The following is a 22,352-nucleotide window of genomic DNA, read 5'->3' on the forward strand; positions in this document are numbered from 1 at the left end:
ATTTGCATTAATAGAGGCGCACACGTTAAATGTGACGAAAACGTTGGTGGCAACTGCATGTAAGAAGCGTAGTGCTGTTACCAAGCGTGGGCTCGAAACTACGTACAACTGCTATCCTCACGACGTCTTAACGATGCTGCAGTGGCACTACCCAGTGGCTTACTGGACGCAACTAGTCCCGAGGTTTCACTAGAGTACGTTTTGAAATATACTATAAGGCGCCCTTAAACACGGCATTCACGGAGGGGGGGGGGGGTACATTTGCCCGCTGTCCATAAGTCACGATAATTAAAAATCGCTGCGAGATTCTTAGTAGCGGCCACGTCATAGGTTTTACACGTTGTGCTAAAATTGCAGCTGTGAGACCATGATAGATCAGGCGTGATAAATGTCGGAGTGCTGTCATATTTGCAGTTTTTACGGAAGCGCATGGCCGTAGACAAATTGACGCGGAAGCCGAACGAAAGAACGCAATTTGCATCTGTTCACGGGACATGTGAGCCAACTAGCCCATTGTTCATAGGCCTTGTAACTACGTTGCTTCAATATTGCACGATACCATCTGGGCATATCAGATAACACAAATATGGATAAAAAGTAAACTTTACAGCTGGAGAATGCCTGTACCATGTTTCAAGCAATTATCTGGAACAATGACTGAGTTATGGCTTGAAACGCATCGCAGCGCATGTTGCCTGTACTCACGTGGACCCGGGCCCGCGGCGACGGGCAGCGGGCGGCGGGGCTCAGGTCTGCCGCAGCGGCGCAGTGACGGGGTGGAGGAAGCCATTTATCAGTTTAACACGCCAACCGACGAACACGGGACTGGTGGCGGTGTTGAAGAGCATCGGGTTGCATTGTCGGCAGGACTGAACCATCGAAAACGACGCAAAAATCGATCCAACCGCTTATTAACGACCGAGGTCATTCATCTGACCTTAACCTTGGACGGTCTATGAACAATTAACAGCTGTTGCTCACGTATCTGACATCCGTGATTGTGGCTAAGCTCTTCCACTTCCCGTTTAGATGGTTGAAATAAGACATACATTAATAGAAGAAAAGACATATATACCAAGGTTTCGCTCTCATTTGCACGGCACGTGACCTTGGCTTCAGGCCTGGTACATCACGCGTCACAGTGGATACCGTCCTTTGTAACACCTTTGATCAGGACGCAATGACTTCACACCATGATATACGCCTTCAAATAAAATACCTTGTGGAAGCGGATAATATTCAAAAGTGGCATTTTTGTAATTTGTTTTTGACCTGTGGCCTTAATACATACACACTAACACCTAAGTTTGTCGTGAGGCCTGACACCGCATGAAACGGCGCTGTCGATTGCGCCAGGAATTTTTTAATTCAGCCCAGCCATTCTTGAGGTAAGCTTTGGGGGGGGGGGGGGTCAAATCTGCCCCTTCCGGTCGATGGTGCGTCGCTGAGGAGCCTGATCGCCAGGTTAAGAACAAGTGCCGTGGTAGTCTAAAGGGTCCAGACGGTACTTAGAGTTGCACAGCAACGGTATTGTCGATGGCTTCTACTCGTACCTAACCAGGGCTGCATGCGTTTAAAGCGAGGGCATATTTGACAAAAGTTAGACGACAAAATTCTTTACGTTACGTAAAATCTCGGCATCACAATGTATTGACGGTCTAGCCTACAATTCAAGTTTAACTTAGATAAGTAAGGCTGCACATTGTTAAATGACAACATTTTCCGGTATACACGCCGATGTATTTCTCCCATGCGGCCTAGATGTTTAATTTAAGCCCGAATCGGTGAATTCCCAGGAAATGGCACGAGAACACGGCTCATCATGTTTAGACATAATGGCCGCAAGATTTCACATGAAGCCCAAATCTTCCCGTATTTTTTCCCAACAAGTGAAGGGCAAGTGCACGTGTAAATATGCACATAAGCAGTACCAACGTTATTACTAAGGATAGCATGCATTTAGCCGAGTTTTAATATGCATAGGTGGTTTCTAGGTCACAGGGGATATGTTTGGACAACATAGTTAGTCATGTGGTACTTGACAGACATCGTATTTCTATGAAGCCGTTGACTGCGACGCACAAAATGCTCGAAAAAACTGTTTTGCTGCAAAGACACACCAACCGCCATCGCTGAGCCCCAACTTTGATAGAGCGCTTAAGTTATACAGACCACATTCGTGACGTAGCGAAACGCGAGGTCGAAGTTTAACCTTCCAGAGCAAGTGTTCACATATGGCTTGCCAAAGAGGGCCGCTTGGCCACTGGCTTGACTGTGTCAGCCAGGGCACGTGGTTGCCGAGATTCGTGCAATGCATGGCAAGGTAAAGGTCCTTTCGTGCTATTTTGATAAGAGGCCTAGGCAGAATGTGTCCGCTGAACCGTCATTATAATAATGAGATGGTGGTCCGGAGTGCGAGCAATACACTCGGCCTGCCATGCACATGCAGTCACACCGGTCCGGCTCCTCACTGCACCCCAGGCTGCACTCGGCCGGCCAGCCACACCGGTCCGGCTCCGAACCGCACCCCAGACTGCGGTCCGGCTCCTCACTGCACCCCAGACTGCACTCGGCGGGCCAGTCACACCAGTCCGGCTCCTAACCGCACCCCAGACTGTGGTCCGGCCTCTCACCGCACCCCAGACTGCACTCGGCCGGCCAGTCACACCAGTCCGGCTCCTAACCGCACCCCAGACTGCGGTCCGGCTCCTCACCGCACCCCAGACTGCACTCGGCCGGCCATTCACACCGGTCCGGCTCCTCACGGCACCCCAGATTGCACTCGGCCGGCCAGTCACACCGGTCCGACCCCTCACCGCACCCCAGACTGCGGTCCGGCTCCTCACCGCACCCCAGACTGCGGTCCGGCTCCTCACCGCACCCCAGACTGCACTCGGCCCGCCCGATGCATGCCATCAGATGTGAGTTCATTTTTCAGCTTTAGATGAGCCGTTTGCGACAAGGCATTTTTAGTTGGTACCGCAAAGTACTTTTTCGCTCGACGCCTGTTCTCGTCCGTCGCGACTGGATGCCCCGGAGCCCTGTCGGCCCTTGAGCCCCGTCGGCACCTTCGGCCCCTGAGAGGCAGCCGTCTTCCGTGCACCGGCGCCTCCCTCAGCGCCGGTAAACAGCCGACACAATCATTTCACTTGGTCGCTCGTGAAATCGAGGAAAGTAAAACTGTATGCATGACATGCCGCGCCGCCACCGTATTAATGGCGCCGTCGCTGGAAAAACAGCGACCGACGGCGGAAGAAGCGGCGGCGGCCGCCGCTGCCACGGCCGCCTCGGCCACGGCATGAAAAATTCACCGCCGGGCGCGATGGGTAGCCCATCACCCGATGCGGGGCATTGTTTATTCGCCTGCGGAAGTGCTGCGCTCGGCGAGCGCCACGTTTGCCGACAATCGACCTGAGAGGGGAGGGGGAGGAGCGGGTGATCGCTCACTGGGGGTGGTCGCTCCGATACAAAAGTTGGAGGGGCTCGACTGGTGGGAGGCGGCTGAAGAACCTCTGAGGATGAGATGAACGCGTGATGTGACTGTGATGTATGAACAGGTGAACTGTGATGTATGATAATCCTGCGACGAACTATTTGTGCGGTCGTCATTTAGTGATCACGAAGCATGTTCCGGCCGCCCCAGTCGCCGAAGTTCGCATGCCTGCAGTACTAGCTTATCAGTCGAGGAGGCTGAGCAGGAGTTCCATGTTCAATGATTTCCAGAAAAGTTACATAGAAACCCAGCGCTGCGGATTTGAGTTATTTCATGTCCAAAGTTGATAGGAATTGTCAAACAGCTGGGTTGATTGGGCTCATGATTGAGATAGGGAGGGGAGAGGGAGGGCTTGAAGCACGTTCATAACATCGCTGCTTGCCGGTCACTGGAGCGTGTGTCACGAAGCGAAAGACTAGGTTTGACAGCGGGAGCCCGGAGCTGAAACCTGACCCAATTCACACGAACACTGGCAACCAGGGGCTTAAGATCACTTCTGGCACTCGCTGTGGGCTGCGATGGAGGTGGCGGGGGGGGGGGGGGGGTGGAGGTGGAGGTGGAGCGGTGGAAGTGGAGCGGCGGACTTGGAGGTGGAGCGGTGGAGGTGGAGGTGGAGCGATAGAGGTGGAGGTGGAGCTAGCGGTAGAATTCGGTGGAGGTCGAGCGGTAGAGGTGGGGTGGTGCTAACGTTGGAGTTCGATGGAGGTGGAGGTGGAGGTGGAGTGTCGGAGGTGGAGGTAGAGCGGTGGAGGTGGAGGTGGAGATGGAGCGGTGGAGGTGGAGTTGGAGGTGGAGCAGTGGAGGTGGAGGTGGTGGTGGAGCGGTAGAGGTGGATGTGCAGCGGTGGAGGTGGGGTAGAGCTAACGTTGGAGTTTGGTGGAGGTGGAGGTGGAGCGGTGAAGGTGGAGGTGAAGCTAACGGCGAAGTTCGGCCCGCCGCGGTTCAGAGTCCAAGTCTGATCAGAAACGGCGCGGTTTCTGAGCCTTTCGAACAGCGGTACCCCCTCACGTGCTACATTGTCGAACGGTATTTATTGCAACATTTGATTTTCACCTGACGCCATATTGCTCACGCTCCACCAACAGCAGCAGCGCGAGTTTACTGACACACCCTGTTAGGACTTGTCTCACTTTGGGGGGGGGGGGGGGGAGGGAGGGAGAAAGGCAATATCTAGCAGACCAATGCTGTTTGATTGTCGCTCGACCTCGACTAAAAGCGTCCGTGTTGCTTCATGCTTTGCATGAAGTTGTTGATGTTGTTGATGCCCATCCCGGTGGCTCAGTTGGTTAGAGCGCCTCCCTTCCGATCCACCCACCCGTGGAGGGTTGGGTTCGAGTCGCTTTAACGTGCTCGCTCAGGGCGCAGGCTCCCTTGATGAGTGTGGGCTGCGGCCGTTGGCAGCGGTCGCGCTGAGGGTCAGCTGACGTCAGAAGGCAGGACGGACCGTGCCGGGCATAGCGGCACGCTGAGCTTTCGCCACCAAATTATGCCGTTGACATGCAACTGAGCGATCGGGTGGTAGGGGTTACACACAACAAGCATTGCTTAGCGTGAGCTCAGATCCCCGAAATCCATGCATCCAGAGGGTTCGGATTAAATCTTTAAAAAAAGTTTGTTGCATAAACATTGACACTCAGATGAAGCACATCTGGTGCCCGAACCGTGCATGAAGAGGACCTCAAATAGACCTCAAATAATACAAAATAAAACTTGCTGAAGGTTCATCGTCAACTTTGACGCAGCTACGCCATCGCACTAGCGCATAGCAGGGGCATAGTGATATCAGGTTACGCCCAGTGCCCCGAGTCTGCACGCGCGACCTAGTCTTCACAGAGGCGCGGACCCTAGCCGAGCTGTGGGCACATCGCGCATCAGCACAGATGATTCTGGCTTCTGTACTGATCACGAATTATCAAATCGCTTCCCTCACCGCCGTGCTAAGCTGCTGCTGACCACTGTATCAGCGCCGATTTTTTTGCCGTAGATATGTGTATCACAAATGGCTTATCTGAGGTACCGCATGCCTACAGCAGTTTCTGTCACATGTGCCGTGCCCGTCACCCCCGCGCAAAAGAGGTGCCACTTTTGAGCCCGCAGGCCCGCGACATGCCCGCTTGAAAAGCCAACAACGAGGAAGCGGCACATTTGATGTTTAGGTTTCCCAGGTGCCAGGCATACTCTTTCATAAATAAATCTGCCATGGTACATCCAATGGCTTCATCAGCAGATTAAATGGCTCAAGCACTGTACACCTACTGCTTATGATTAAATTATGCAAAACACATTCTGAGTGGTTCGACTCGGAATTCTGAAGTTATCAAAAAGTAGTGGTAGGTAAGGCTTAACACTTAATAAAATACAAAGCATATCATGAAAGCACAGTGTCTGACAAAGCTGATAGGGCCAAGTGCTCAGGTCATGCTCAAGTAACAAACGCCACCCAACAGGTTCTGCTTGGATTGAATGGAAAGAGACCCGGCACTGGAATCAAAACGCGCACCAATGTCCGCGAAATCCAAAACATCTTGTCGCCGAACTCGTCTCCTGTAACTCAGAACTTATCTGCAGAATACGTAACCTAGATGAAGCAGATACGCCTGCTGAATGCATACCAAGTGTTGTGGATTCGCCCAGTTTCACCCACGGTTCGTTTAGCCACCAGGATAGTGGCACACCATGCCGCAGCATCGAAGGACAAATGCGGCGCACATCGGTCGGCCTTGGCGCAGCCAAGAGCACGACCATGGCTGGTCGACGTTGCCAACTGCTTGCGAAACTTGGACACATGTATGCAAGGCATCGATGTAATTTTTTATCTTGCGTTGTCCGCGTGAAACAAGTGCATGAAAACGCGTTGGCATACATGTGTTTATGTGAAATCAGATGTCTTTGCCACGTATCTTATCACGTTATTATGGGCGAGCGACGCAACGAAATAATGAATGACTCAAAGGCATGCTTATATCCGGTTTGGTGAACGCATTATTTACTTTGTTCAAAGTTAAAGCACGCTGTCGTCGCACCAGCATGCGTAAGGTGCCTAAACAGTCATATCGCAGTCAGGATCATCTCGAGGCGCGGGATCGAGATGAGAGAGCGAGATACGAAACGCGCAGATAAGAAAGCAAACCCAACGCATCTGTCCAGTTCCGGCACCATCGCCTCCTCAGCCCATGGCGCCCGCTCGCTGACTCTGCAGTCTGCTGGCGTTGGCGTCCGGTCGCGCCCGGGGGGAGGGGGGGGGGGGGGGCTCAGAACTCCGCCGGCTGGATGACGCCATCGCTCAGCGGCAGCCGTTCCTGGGACCGCGGCGCCTGTTCCGGGCACCGCCCCCTCGTTCGGCCGGCGGCAGCGCTGCTCCCGTGGAGATCTGTTGCTTCGTCAACGGCGCCTTAACCGATGGTTTACTGCGGCCGTTCGGGGCCGGCCCGCCGGCGCTGCCGCCGCTGCAGCTGCGGCGTCGGGCCGGCGGCGGGGTCGGCGCCCCACCGTCAGACGTGCGTCATCCGGAGGGGGAGGGGAGACTGACGTCATCGGCTGACGGGGCGGGGCAGGACGGGACCCGGTGGACTGACCGACGCTGACTGCGTGATGTGGCGCCGCTTCGTGTTCAGACTTCACGTTGCGATCTCCTATGGATTGTAGCACTCCTTTGCGTTGTGCTGAGAATCTCGTTCAGGTATTTGTTACAAGCTCTGCTCTCTTTGGCCTTTGTCCGCTCGCCCATTTGCCTCCCTCATATCAACCTTCTTCACTGGCTCTTTCTGTGACCGTTGCTCCTCTTAACCGATATTACCGTCACGAGATTTACAACCCCTAACTTGTTTTTTTTACTGCACTGGTCTCTCTCTCTCTCTTTCTCTCTCTCTCTCTCTCTCTCTCTCTCTCTCTCTCTCTCTCTCTCTCTCTCTCTCTCTCTCTCTCTCTCTCTCTCTCTCTCTCTCTCTCTCTCTCTCTCTCTCTCTCTCTCTCTTCTCTCTCTCTCTCTCTCTCTCTCTCTCTCTCTCTCTCTCTCTATATCTCCCTTTTGCATCAACTTAACTTTATCAACATGGGTGCTTAAATGACACATATGATTGATGTCCAATCAGCCATGAGTAAAAGTCACAAAACAAGACGTGACCCCACGACCTGTCGCACGTCTGTTGTCAAAGCCTCGGATCAATTGAACCTTCAATGTTGAGTGTTGATTGGTCGTAGCAAACAGCCTATCCCGTCCTATCATCACTCCATCAGTCGGTACATCCGTCCAATCTAGGCTACCCGTTTCATATCTACACATTGCGTCCGTCCACGCGACGCGCACTCTTACTCCACCGCCATCCGCGCTCACCTTCACGCCGTGCGTCCGTTCCTCATAACCGACTCTGCGATCTGCTGGCGTCGGCGCCCGGCCGCGTCCGATCGCCGATGCCAGGGATGGGATGGATGCTGCTTGATCGTCGCTCGACCTCGACCCAAGCGTCCGTGCTGCTTTTTACTGTGCATGAAGCTTGTGCCATGAATATTGACGCTCAAAGAAAACACACCTGGTGCTCGAGCAGCGCATGAAGACGACCTGTACGTTATGTAGAGGACTTCCTCATGCATTATGTAGAGGTCTTCCTACCTCTACATTATGTAGAGGTCTTCTTCATGCACCTTCTTCTTCAAGAACTCTACGTCACTGGCGCGGGTATAAGCACATGCTTGCCACTACACAGAGGCGTGCCGTTGGTCCAGCCGGACTTCACCAGTCTACCCGTCAGAGACAACGCTGGACAGCCTCAGGCGCCTACCCCACACAGGGTGCGGCATGGGTCCGGCCCTGCAACACGACTGGTGGTGCCGCACGACTCAGGGGTATCATGCAAGCCCGCTAACAAGCACCGGGTTCGATAACTGACGTGGGTTCACTGCTTAAAAGTGCGAGCTGGCTACTAACGTACATGGGCTAGCTTCTAACTAACATGCGATGGCTACTAACGTCGGCTGGCCAATAACTAAAGTGGTCTGGCTACTAACTAGCGTGGGCAGGCTACTAACTAACGTGGGCAGGCTACTAACTAACGTGAGCTGGCTATTAACTAACGTGGGCTGGCAGCTGCAGTGCGTCACGTCCCACCCTCTCCTCCAAAGCACGGCTCGAAAGCGACGAGTGTGGGTACGGCTCGAGTGTGAACGGGGAGATCAAGCCTAATCAATCAAGCCCCGCCAATCGCACCGACGCTGGTGGGATGACTGACCGCCTCCACACCAGATGGCCAGCGTACCTCCAGAGTGGACCTTCATCGGGCCTGCTGCTTCTAACAGCAAAAAACCTGCTACAGATCCCTACCGGGCTCTGGCAGGCCCCTAAGCTGACCTCTTGCGTCCTCTAGCACCCCTCTCGCCGGATTCTGGCTGGAATGTAATCTGCGATCTGGTGGATGTGTCGCAGATATGGGGCGGGTCTCTGGTGGCTTCTGGTGGGCCCCAGGTAACTATCTGGCGAGCATCTGGTGACCATCCGACGGACCTCTGGTGACTATCCGGCGGGCCTCTGCTGACCATCTGGTGGGCCCCTGGGCAATGTCTGGCGGGCCTCTGGTAACTTCTGACAGGTCTCTGGTGATATCTGGTGGGCATCTAGTGGCTAATTGGCGGGTCTCTGGTGGCTATCTGGCGGGTCTATGGTGGCTGTGTGGTGGATCTCTGGTAACTATCTGGCGGGTCTCTGGTAACCATTTGGCGGGTCTCTGGTGACTGGCGGGTATCTAGTGGCTACCTGGCTGGTCTCTGGCGGCAATCTGGCGGGTCTCTGGAAACTATCTGGCGGGCCTCTGGCGGACATCTGGCGGGCTTCTGGCAGCAATCTAGCGAGCCTCTGGTGGTTATCTGGCGGGCCTCTGGCGGATATCTGACGGGCCTCTAGCCTTCCGCCGGCCATTGTGCGGGGCCCGGACGTCGCTGGCGCGGATCTGTTGCAGCCGCCGGCCGGGTCCGGGACGTCCCGCTTCCGGTGCTGGGAGCCATCGACGGTGCGTCGACTTCCGGCGAGGCGGCGGCCGGGCGGCGTCGGCGCCGACGGGAGGCCACCCCGGCGAGGGCGGGATGCGCCCTTGGCAGGGAAGGGCGCAGGGAGCTCAACACGCAACACCGCTGGCAGGCTGCCAGCATGGATGGTGCCTCGTGAAGTTCATGTCGGGGGACGTATTTTGAAGAAAAGCATCGGGGATTTCAAACCGTCTTTTTAGCCACTTGGCAGCATTTCAGACCAATGAGAAATGTGCTACCAATGTTCCGCTCGCAAATGATGTGACAGTTTGTGCTGCATGACATGTCTGCTGAACATCAATAATCACCATCCGGAGGACTCATATCGCGGTTTCAGCGCGGGCAACAGACAGCAGTGCAGAGCACTGGCTGGAATCCTATGGGGGGGGGGGGGGGCTGACCCGTGTGGGTTAGATGCGTTTTACTCAAACACGCGACGCGTCAAGTTTTCACACTTGCACACCTACATAAAGCAGACAATGCTAGGTACCAATGGTGCAGTGGTTATGCTGCGCGCGTGAGAAGTCAGAGGCACGGGGTTTGATTGCAACGGCGCAATGACAGTCAAACCATGTTGGATTTTGTGCAGGGGCGGATTCAGGATTTCATCAAGGAGGGCATGCAACATTGTGGGACCCTCTAGAGTTTAGGGCCTCTCCACAAAATATATGCCCGCATTCCGGCCATTGGATTTTGAGATTAACAGTGTGTAAATATATAGCAAATACGGGTGGTCATGTTACTGTGCCCAGTCCTATAAAGCTAGGCGTGATATGTATGCACATACATGGAGCTCATTCATTGTCTCCATGTCATGCTAAGTCCTATGAATCTGTAGGCTAAATGGCTCGGAAAAATCAGCAGAATTAACTCGAGTTGACAGCTAACTACCACCAAAACCGAGCCGGAACCTGGTTCCTAGCTTGCTTGCGGCTAGCCGGCTGAACAAAGTAATCAGCCGATCGCTGGTGACGCAGAATTTTCCTTCGTTGCAAAGGAGTGCAAAATATGCTGACATTAAAAATGTATCAACAACGTGATGCACGAGCATAATAAGTGTCACACACTCAATAGCCAAGGAAATGACACATACGACGCCGGTGACACGTACAATTACGTTCGCCTGTTACGCGTAAAAAATTCATCGGTGCATTTCCGACTGCTGCTCTGAGGCTAAGGCACTAAGGCCAATAAGGACGTGAACTGAGCGGTCGTGGGTGCCGCATATGGCCAGCAAGGGGAATCCCGTCAACAAGCATAGGGCCCCAGAGCAGGCGCAAAGAACCCAAGACCGACGTGGTGGGCCGCTGAACCACCGGTGGCGCCCCGACAGGCTGACATATAAGGCTCTGGCCAGAGCATAGGATCCTCTGAGCAAAGACGAACTATCCAAGAATTAAGAATTGACCGTGAATTAATACACCTGCGCGATGCAGAGTGCCCGGGCAGGTTAACAGAAAGAGCCCAGTAGGAATGAAAAGTCTCGAGTGTCTCGATGCCTTACCTTATATGAGCCCTAGCAATGGCGCAAGGCCCCCCCAGCAAGTGAAAAGAATCCGAGACTAATATGAAGGGCCCCTGCACAACTGAGTGTACCCTGGAATATGGGGCCCCGGAAAAGGCGTATAGAGCCTTTCGGGCGCATGAGAAGAAAGCGTGGAGTTAAACCTGGTCGATCGAGAGTGACCAGACATGTGAGCAGATGGTGTCCCAACAGCAGATAATGTCCCAACAGCAGATAGTGTCCCAACAACAGCGTTGGTAGCGATTAGATTTACCCGGCAAGTGAACATATGGGGCCGAGGCAGTAGCACAGGGCCTCTGGACAGCGTGATGGGCCCCAAATTTTCCCTCCAATCAACACCCTCTCAGTCAGAGAAGGATTAACTTTGTCTGGTTATTAACTTTTCTTTTGCTTGCAACCGTTCTTAGAAATCTGTGGGCCCAAAAATGTCCAATTTTATGTTGTTTTTTTTTTTGGTGTGGGAGAAATTTGCGTCCGTTCAGTCGGTTATGGGCCGTTTAGGAGCCTATGGGTCCCCTCGGCATGTTCCATGAGGGCACGGTCCTGCGCCTTCCCCTCTGTATCCGCTACCGGCCCGAGCAGCTTAATAGATGGGGCTCACCAAGAACATAAGGCCATCCATTCAAATACGAGGTACCCAAGACACAGCATGGAGGGCCCAGAATAATCAAGTTTGCCCGAGCAAGCGAAAAAGTAAGGCCCCGTCAAGAGCGCAAGATGGCCCCCGACAGGAGCGTTGGACCTTAAATTCAAACTCCAACACCCAATGCACAGGGCCCCCGAACAATCCAGCATGACCAAAGAGGCGAGCAGAGGGGCTCCGACAAGTGTTCAAGGCCTTCAACTCAAAGAGGAAGTACCCAAGACACAATGTAAAGGGCCCTCGAACAAGCGAGTGTTCCCGAGCAGGTTATCAGACAGACCCCCGGCAAAGCGTAGTGGCCGATTAAAAAAAAATACCTATGACCCACAGTGGACGGCCCCCGAAAGATCAAGTGCACCCGAGCAGGCAATCAGGTGGTCCTCGATAGGACCGTAGGGTCAATCCAGTGTGCCCGAGCAGGTTAACAGATGGGGCCCGACAGCTGTGAAGAGCCCTCCATTTGAATATCAAGACCCAATTTGAAGGGCCCCGAATGACTGGGTGTGCCCAAGCAGGTTAGCAGATGGGTCCCCGACAAGAGCGTAGGGTCCTAAGCAAGCGATAGAAAATTGGAAGCGCCCAGGACCAATGTAGAGGGCCCATGAGCATATCGCGAGTGTGTTGGTAGAACTTAGACCAACATAAAGGGCCCCCAAGCAACCGGGAATATCCGGCAGGTAAACATATGGGACCCCGGCTATAGCTTACAAAGCCTGTCTGGCGAATGTAAAGAATCCACGGAAGGCTCCTGATTGACAAGAGCGCCCCGGCACGCCAGCAGGAAGGACCCAGCAACAGCGCGGGGCCTTCCGATCAAATGCAAAGAAATCAAGGGCAGCGAGGAGGTCTCTTTAACGATCGGAATGACCCTGCATGTGGGTATATGGGTCCCCCAGAAACAGCACAGGGTCCCTGGATAGCGTAAGGAGGTTTTAAATTCCCAATTAACAACTTCGATCGCTGGAAGCAATCTGTCTTCTCGTGGGCCCTTCACTTTCACTTACAGCTGTTCTTGGTCACCTGCCAGCCTAAAGACGTCCAATTTTGTTGCGCTTTGTGTTAAAAAACTGCACCTGTTCGGCCGACTTTGAGCTCCTTCGGAACCTATAGCCCCTTCGAATCCATGCCCCCCTGGCCCCTTAGAGGCCCGGGAGAGGGGGCATGACCCTGTGGCCCCCACAAGATCCGCCCCTGATTTTGTGATCTTTTACTGCTTGAGACAGGAACTTGAAACGTTATGACACCATGTTTTGGGATTTCTCGGTATCGTATGAAATGAAACGTAGAGTCGTCTTCGCGAGTTTTAAGACCACCTAGTGGATCATTTCCGGTTTTCCGGCGAGTTTCCTCGTGAAAGACCCACAAAACCACCACCTTCCAAAACCACAAAACCACCACCTTCCAAAACCACAAAACCACCACCTTCCAAAACCACAAAACCACCACCTTCCAAAACCACAAGACCACCACCTTCCAAAACCACAAAATGAAGAAAGACAGATCAAGCTGCTTGCACGCTTCTGGAGAAAACTACGTTTTTTTCGTAACATTATTCTGAAAAAAGCTTCCAAAGCACAGCGTCTTAATGTTTGATTTGTTTTTCAGTAATCGTTGCTCTATAGAGTTATAAGCCCTTCGCTATGAGTTACGCCAGACCTAACGGCATGGACGCTTCGGACACACACTTCGCCGATATCTTCGTACCGTTGCACAACATGAGTCTGCACTCTCCTTTCTTTCCTGATTCTGTGCGAGATGCAAACGGCAAAAAACAATTTTTATTCATAACGCTGTGAGAGACATATTCCAACACGAAGTCACGTCACCAAAGAAAACACGGCACGCTTGTCAGATGGGTGTAGCTTTGCCCAATGAAGTCTGCTCCCATTATACGGTTAATCAAACACATAGAATGCACATTGTATCACCTCAGTTCTCATTTCGATGGCACACGGAATACGAAGAGACGCAAACAACTTCAGGATGTCAAAACTAGAATGTGCGCCACGCCAGTAACGCATTCATGAAACGTGACGTCGTGACGTACAGTCTCACACAAAGATGGAACAGTGCAATGGGCAGAGATCAATAGAATTTGCAATGGACTATCGAAAAAGACGTAGCATTTTCTAAGGCATCAACCGCACTTAACCCGCCGGCGTACGTCAGTTTCTTAAGAAATCACGGTATCCTATGCGAATCATATACGTTTGCCCAATTCAGAACAAATGCATCGTTTGCAGTACTCAGAAAACACAGCGTAGGATGCACACTTGGACCAGAGACATATCCTCTTCACTATGCTTAAAACATGAGCGAATAAGTTGCGGTGTAAAATTAGAACCCGTTTTTAGTGAATAGAGGTTGGTTACGAGACACGAAGCCCCAAGTTATAATGGGGCAGTACTGAACCAGTGCAAGCAGTATTTTTAGAATAGCGTAACTTTTCAACAGCAGATAAAAAGTAGCAATATATACCTTGCGAGCAATAATGATTAGAGACAAAAAACTAATTGGAACTGATGTCTATGACTAAAGGTGTTAGCCATAATCTTTTAAGTCCGAACTACTGTTATAATTGTCCGTCAGGTGATACTTGCAAATATGCTGTTGGAATTCAGTCAGTAGTATAATCTGTTATTCTCTGAGACACATGTCTACTTACCGATGCATTAGTTAGTCATTTATGCATCATTGATTTGGAAATAAAGCATACCAGGCAAAAGATGAACTTGCATTTGCACGCAGAAAAGACAACAAAACATGGCACGGCGAAAAAGGACAGCTAGGAGATTACTCCAAAGAAAGCTTTCAATATTAAACACTAACACAGTGTCACGTTCTGCCACTGAGAACGGACTCAATGCCAAGCATGAAGTTAATGAACACGCGTGACTCGATATGACTCATTCGATATAAATCAACAATGGGTTGATTCCAGATGGCCAGAAATGTCGTGTGAATGCCCCGGCAAATATTTTCACGAGACAACTTCCATAAAGGCTTGTAAAGTTTTATAACTAATTTTCACACAAATACAGACGTAAAGACAACATGCATCTTAGAGATCAGCAACGATAACGCCTTAAGCAGAAAGGGCAGCTTGTTTTTTCGATCATTCATATACACAGCAAAAACCGGCACGGAATGTAGTGTACTTTACCTACACGGTACACACAATGAAAGCGATATATGAAATCCCCTGGGACAGTAACGGTCGTTTCGTATGAACGTTCAGGAAAGCAAGGTAACGTGATTTAGAGCTTGTGTTAGCGCATACCTATTACATCATCACATAAAAGTCAAAGATGCATGTCAGAGCACTCATCAGCCTGGCCAAAAGAAAACGCTTGTCGGTACGGCCGGCAAAGTAAAACGTGCATACCTTAAAACCGCACGATGATAATGGACATTTGCAAAACTAGATGATTTGTTTCATTGCTATCTTCTGACCACCGCATTTCGTTGCTCGTGATGCATGTTTATGGACGCAGAGAAATGAGAAATGAGAACGTTCAACGCTATGTCAGGTCGATAATGTTTATGACACAAATTTTAGATAAAAAGCCCTTTAATTTTTGCAAGGTTTTTGTATTCATTTCTTAAGCTATATGCTGGAAATCTTATTAATCTTTAGTCGGCATCTCATGAGTGCTAGACGTGTGTTCGAAACTGGTGAGTTATGTACAATCATGGACTTGGCTCTCATGCGCCTCGACGGGGTCAGCCAGACAAAAATTTCAACAACTGGTTGCACGTGCAAATGCATTGCCTTAACCTCGCAGAATACAACCAGCCATAGATAACCGAGCTTATTTGGGCCGAGTTTGTACAGTTTTCTACTTTCTAGACCCATTCGTCATCAATGACGTGGTGTCATCAAAGTTGACATTACTTCACCGGCAATTAATAAATAAAAGGGCCATTCCCATTCATAATGGCGTATCATTGAGAGCACCACCCGTGCATCTGTGGTTGATTCAACATGATGTATTGCTCTACTTTGAAATTTTAGTGACAGCGAACAATGATTCCTTGTTTTAGCTGAAGCCCCTTTAACCCATGCAAATGTTGTCGCTGGTGCTAAGCAGAGCTCAGAAGCCTTCGGTAGCTATCACATAATCTAGATAGTTTGAACAACGTGCCTAGAATGTCGTCAAGTTCATGTGGAACGACGCTGAAATTCAAAAGAAAGAACACAGTTCCGCTCTTAATCGACCAATTTTACGACAATCGTTTCTAGAAAACCACATGTAGCATGTAGCATGCATGACATGAACCGCCTATAACAACTTATGGTACTCATAAGGACACATATTACATCAATTTCGAGTATTGATAAAGCATCAAAATACACCGAACAAAACTTGCCATATAAAAATACCTATATCTATACATCAATTGAGCTAGTCGCACTGTTGATTCCACATTGATTATTGCTGACTATTATAGCATCCGTTTTGCCTCGACCAGGAACTAACGGGTCCGAACCTTCTAGCGGGCCTCGCGGACGTGCAATGCTTGCGCTAAGTATTGCGCGTTCGTAGTGACTAGACTTCGATAACGTTCTGTCAGCTGATGAGATTTCCCAAAGGAAACACGCGGACAAAGATATAGCTGGGCATTGCTTACTTGCTATTTGAACACTCTAAAAATGTTGCAGATATGAAAAATACTTTGAATCTAGAAAAGCAAGCTCCGACTCACTTGAGACCAGAGTAAAGCGCGGACAGTGCTAAGGCAAACCTACATCTTCAGCACTAGCCTAGGAGACTAAGTACTTGATGCTTTGGTGCCTGGACTCGGCTTGAGTATTGGCTCCACGCGCACGGGGTTCCGAGAGTGGTCAAGAGCCGGGCATCCAAGAACTGACGCTGTGATGTCCCCTCCCTCGGGTCCGCCGGCAGTTCGGAGCGATGGCTCTCGCAGGAGTGTTGTTTGCCGCGCGACTCTCTCGCTCCCCGCGGAGTCGTTGATGGAGCAAAGGTGCGGATGCGATAACGCCACCGTCAGCGCAGTTCGAGCCTGGTGGCCCGGCAGGCGACCGCTTACCGGCGAGTGCACGAGGACTCGCAGTGCTTGTTTAGGTAGGACTTAAGCGCGAACGACTTATTGCAATGACGACAGACGAAGGTCTTCATGGACGAGTGTGTTTGGACGTGAGCCCTGAGGTTGGAGCGGTCGGCGAAGGACTTGCCGCAGTGCGCGCAGCCGTACGGCTTCTCGCCCGTGTGCGAGCGCAGGTGGCCCTGCAGCAGCCACGGCCGGGAGAACGTCTTGCCGCAGACATGGCACTTGTGCGACAGCTGGTGCGTCAACACGTGCATCGCCAGCGCCGGCATGCTGACGTACGCCTTGCCGCAGGTGGGGCACTTCTTGGCGCCCTGCGAGTCGATGCTGCGGTGCGTCTGCTTGTGCCGCGACAGGTTGGACGACGTGGCGTACGTCTTGCCGCATTCGCAGCAGGTGTGCCTGGGCGGCCGGCGCGAGCGGCCCGCCCCCGCCGCCGCCACCGCCGCCGCCGCCTCCGACGCCCACACTGTCGCCGCTGCTGCTGGCGGAGTCCTCCTCGCCGCGAGAGTCCGGTTCGCCGCCGCACCCGTAGTCGGAGAAGGCGGGCGCGCCGGTGTAGATGACGTACGTCTGCTCGCGGCGGGGACTGTGCGCCGGCGCCGGCGCCGACATGGCCAGCTGGAGCAGGTCGTGCGCCGCCTCCGTCTCCTCGGCGCTGCGCACACGCACTATCGGGATGCCGCCATCGTGGCCGCACACCTCGGTGCACGAGTCGGCCGCCGGCTCCGGCATCAGCAGGCCGCGCAGGTAGTCTGCGGAGGAGACGGTGCGTTACCGGACACGGGGGCGAATACGGCAGCACGTCGCTACAATAACGAACGGTTCTACGATGTGCTGTGGAGAAAATGGTGTTGCGGTCATTAATGAAGTCCGGATACGTGGATACATTCTTTAAATATCCATTAGCATTAAGTAGTGCTGCCATCACAGTTTTAATGCTATTTTCGCTAGATGTGAAGGCGCAGCCGTATAACCTTTAAGACGAAAAGGGATTTAAGAACAGTTTCGTCTTGTAACCGAAGGGCAGAGGTGGCAAGGTATAAAAATCACGATTTCCATAAATAAATAATCCAATTTCTGTTCTTTGTTTAACGTAACATGCACTCTTTATCGACACAAAGGAAAACAGCAAAGTGTCTTTCTCCTCTGCCTAAGCCTGTGCAAAACTCTGCAATGCACCTTCATCTGTGGGACCATCCGTGCGGCATCAGCCCAGCATTAGCGTCTCCTTCCACCAGCACCGCCTCACCACCGCTGCCTCTGCCGTGATTCCGAGATCGGGCCAGCTCGCCGCGGCGTCATGAACCTGGCAGCGGCTCCAGTGGGCTTCCTGGAGCGGCCCGACCTGATCGACTGGGGTCGGGTCTGCTTCCAGGAGCGACTAGCGGTACACGGCCTCTGCCGGCCGCCGCCGGGCACCGCGCCGCTCGGCTTCCAGATGACCTCCGTCGAGGAGACCGAAACGGACGGCGCGGCCACGCTCTGCGTGCTCGTGCACCGCAACTACCGGCTGGAGGAGGCCGAAGTCAAGACCGAGCTCATGGCGACCGTCGACCGCGACCTGCAGACGGTGCAGCAGCACTGGAAGCAGACCGCCAGCTGGCCGGACGGCGGCCAGCGCTGGCGTCACCTGCACCTCGTGCGCGAGCGGCATCAGTTCGCACTGCAGGTGCGCCAGGGTGCCACCGGCCACGAGCCCTTGGAGCGGCTCTACAGGCTCAACCGCGTCAAGATGCGCTTCCTGTACTCAGAGGGCGCGCTGGTCGTGCTGGAGCGACTGATTGCACTGCTGGACTACCAGCTGGCTGTGCACGGTACAGCAGTCGAGATCACCGGCCGGCTGTACCCGTTTTCGTTGCAAAGCCGCGGCTGGGTGCCCCTCGACGAAGCCACCGGCGCCGACCGCTGCGTCCGCCTCGTCAAGACGTTCTCTCGCGGCGGCGCGACGAGCGAGAGCTTCATCCACCTGACGAGAGATGGCAGGCTGGTAGCGCGGGCCGTGCATGCGTGGCCGGTGCGCACGGAGGCGCTGCACCTGACGCGCGAGCGGCCGCCGCTGCAGTGGGAGCTGGACCTGCAGCTGGTCTCCGCATTCACCGACCGCAAGCTGGAGCTGCGCGCGCTGTTCGAGCGATACCTGCGGGAGCAGCCGGACGTGCGCCGTCTGCTGGCCGACTTCCTGCAGGCGGTGCTGCTGTGGAAGCCGCAGGACGTGACGCAGTTCGCCGAGGACTTTTTCACGTCGTACGCCGTCACGTATCGGTCGGATGAGCAGCATGGCCAGGAGAAGGCCATGTTCTCGGCGCTCGCATCCGTGCACGGGGACTGGGACGAGCTCTGGACGGAGCCCAAAACGCACACCGACTAGGGACGGGGTTAGGCGGACGGGCGCGCCGGCGTCACCGCCGGAACCGGATCACTCTTGTCTCCTGCAGCGATCTTCCGACGAAGACGGCGCCAGAAATCGTGTCTTTGAGTCGTTGTTGAGTCTCCGAAACCTTCAACTCACATGGGGCTGAAGGTTTCAACCGCAAACTGTTTTTTTTCGTTCCCTCCAGCAATGTTCGCTATATTTGCGAAGCAGCTCCCTACTCTCATTAGCTACGGATGTTTAGGGCATTTCTGGCCTCAATCTCACAGCCTTACACCGCCACTCAGCCTTACGCAATGGCTGATCGCCGAGATTGTACTGAAACAAAAACCTGTAAGTTTGTAGCTTGTACCTCTAAAGTTGCTAATGTGCATATTTGGACGTGAATCATGCATCCGGACAAATAAAAATTAGCCTTACTCAGGCGTGACTTGAAAGCAATTTAATTATTCAGCTCTGAATCCAGGATCAGAGAGCATTTGGAAGTGGTTTGCTACGGAAAGCCTCTTAGTTCATATGAAGTTATTCTGTCAACAACAGAGCTGCTAAGTTTCGTAGGCAATCTACATAGCTCGGGCAAAACAATGCAAGAAGTGAGCATAGCAGAGCGAAGTGATGGGTGAAATTGAACAATGGCTGCTAAATTAGACCGGTGACAATCCGAATACAAAAGGCATTGCCAGAGTTAAATAATCTGCTGAGCCGTCGATGGGAAACACCCGGCTATTCACAATCATTTGGGGAGAGCATGCATTTTGACGAAGAACATGCTCGACTGATATATGCTTACGTGTATGTGTATACAACAAAGCTGATAATTTGTGATAGCCGCACAATCCCTACATCGCTGAAAGATGGCAAAAGCTGATTGACTGATCGAAAAACCGCACAGCCCACAGCTGCAACGATTCCTCCCCTCGAGCAACGAAGCTTCGACGCATCAACTCCACAGGCTGTTTTGAAGCTGCAACACATCAACTCCATAGGTTGTTTTGAAGCTGCAACGCATCAACTCCATAGGTTGTTTTGAAGCTGCGACGCATCAACTCCATAGGCTGTTTTGAAGCTGCGACGCATCAACTCCATGGATTGTTTTCAAGCTGCGACACATCAGCTCCATGGACTGTTTTGCAGCTACTGCTCTTTAAAGGCGCAGAAAGGTGCATGCTCACGACATGAACAGGAAATGGTCGGGCCGCCATTTCATCAGAGTTCCAGTGCGGAAGAACCGCCTGCCATTTGCCCATTACGGTGATGACCTGGAGGGTACCAGGCCGTGACATGCTAGCCGGGAAGGTGCGGAGACGACGGAGCTTTCTTCACCGCTTCGTCTGCGCCGCTGTCGCCCGGCATCATGTCGATGATTTGCATACTGCACTATTTGGATGCTGATGCAAATGTGGCGACATTACATTGGCGCTAAATATTCAACAGGAGATGTGCGCAAATTGCTCCGTTAAATGCCCGGTGAGACGACAAGATTTTGTACGACTTAAGCATCCAAAAATAACTGCTAGGGCAGGAAGCTTGTAGTTGACTGGTTTGTCCCAACGGCAAAACCAGGTAATATCTCTACATAAACCAGACTACCTCGTCACCAGTATAAAACCCCAATCAGCACGAGCACCGGTGAGGGTGATGTAGCCAGGGATGGACAAAGGGCAGTCACTTGCCAAGCGTGGACATGCCACTTTTAACTTAATTAGTGCTTTCGGAGCTCGTCATCGCCGTCCTTCTCATGAGCACCAACGACTTTGTTATTGATGTCAGGGCCCAGGGACCATGGTTCAACCGGATCCAAACCCGGGCCCCCACGGGCGAACCCAAAGCCATCACCCTCGGTCATCACGGGCCATCTATTTTCGCCTCTGATTTATTAACTCCTCTAACATAAACACATTCTGAAATATATTTTCAGCCTTCTCTCTTGTATACCTGTCATCGCTTTTCCATCGTCTGAAAACGGAGTCGTAATATTTGTGTTTCTATTGCTGTTAAAATAAAGCTTCCGCACATGGATAGCGTGGCTTAAGACACCGCCACTTTTATATTCTTAGGTGACATCAAAACAAATTTAAAGTCCTCTGCTTCCTCACACTTGCTGCGTCTCTGGTGGTGAAGGCATCTACATGATCAGGCTAGAGCTTGCTAACAGCCGGGCATTGCCCAGAAAGGACCAGTTTTTAGTTAGGAACACCTGATATGATCAGTGCTCGAGACGTTAAAGGTTCGGCGTTCGAACATCCCTATATTCTCAAATATTAGCGCCAAATGTGCGTTGCTTCGTAAATAAACTTGCCCCCAGAAAGACTCCACTTAGGAGATCTCCAGCGATGACTACCATCTTCTGCATTGATCATCGAACAACAGCCGGCCAGTCAGCCTTTCGTAATTCATCCACGAACAAACAAAATTAACGAGCTGAAGTTTATCCAGGGCCGGTGCCGCGATGCACATCCGTTTGGCTCCAGACGGCGACCATATCAATATCGTCGCCGCAAGTTTCTAGCTAGACAAATTCAAGTGCTTCCCTGACGGCGAATGCGATAAATGCGACGTCACTGTCGCAGTTATTTATTCAGGCGTTGCTTGCTGATGAACTAGCGCGCCCCTAGATAAGTTTTGGTGGAGGAAAAGGGAGATTAAGCGGCGGCTGAAGTTTTGTAGCGCTTTTGCTTACGTCTAAAGGAGACGAGTTGTCCGTGTATCCAAATGTACATCGAAGGAAAAGCTGGTTCAAAATCAGGCAAAGTAACGAATACTTCCAATGCAAACGTCGCGCGTTCTTTTACTCTGTCCTTTGAGTGTATTACCGAAGCGTATCAAGCTGAAAGCCAGGCTTGTACTTTAATTCACACTTTGGATTATTCATGTTTCAATTTATGAAGAAACCACTAACATGCCTTCATGCTGTTACTCGTCCAAACTGTAATCATTGCAGTGCAAGTTTTTCCATAATATCCAACCATTTGTGAGGCTATATCTCAATGTTTTAAAATGTAAAAATGCATGACCGACGCGCGTCTGTAAATATTAGGCATTCTGGGAAAACCGTACTTTGCTCAAAAAGTTTGACACGTGTATTTGCTTGATCAAGTGCTCAATGCCACGCTTTAGAAATAGCAAAACACCCACGCCAGCTTCGATTCCATTTGAAACAGCATTACACCGTAAATGTGTGACGCATAAAACACACGAGCTGTGATAGCGGAGGTCTAGCTGCATCAAAAGC

At 52.1% G+C, this 22,352-nt stretch overlaps 1 protein-coding gene across 1 annotated transcript; it reads right to left on the reverse strand.

Annotated features, from left to right (window-relative positions):
• Positions 1-15,582: 15,582 nt before the first annotated feature.
• Positions 15,583-17,361, reverse strand: LOC119098409 (transcriptional repressor scratch 2-like). Its single transcript, XM_037221325.1, has 2 exons — positions 17,276-17,361; positions 15,583-17,148 (listed from the first exon to the last, which is right to left on the reverse strand). The coding sequence occupies exons 1-2, from the start codon at positions 17,359-17,361 to the stop codon at positions 16,725-16,727; spliced, it is 510 nt and encodes a 169-aa protein (XP_037077220.1). The 3' UTR covers positions 15,583-16,724.
• Positions 17,362-22,352: the final 4,991 nt, after the last annotated feature.

The sequence above is a fragment of the Pollicipes pollicipes genome, unplaced genomic scaffold (assembly GCF_011947565.3).
Source record: "Pollicipes pollicipes isolate AB1234 unplaced genomic scaffold, Ppol_2.1 Scaffold_4740;HRSCAF=5597_pilon_pilon_pilon, whole genome shotgun sequence".
Taxonomy (NCBI): domain Eukaryota; kingdom Metazoa; phylum Arthropoda; class Thecostraca; order Pollicipedomorpha; family Pollicipedidae; genus Pollicipes; species Pollicipes pollicipes.

Bases quoted from the DNA above. Each gene is read 5' to 3' on its own strand.
- LOC119098409 (XM_037221325.1), bottom strand. From the start codon at position 17,361: ATGTCGGCGCCGGCGCCGGCGCACAGTCCCCGCCGCGAGCAGACGTAC. The intron at 17,149-17,275 runs GTGCGGCGGCGA...CCGGCCGCCCAG, and splicing joins CCCGCCTTCTCCGACTACGG to GCACACCTGCTGCGAATGCG.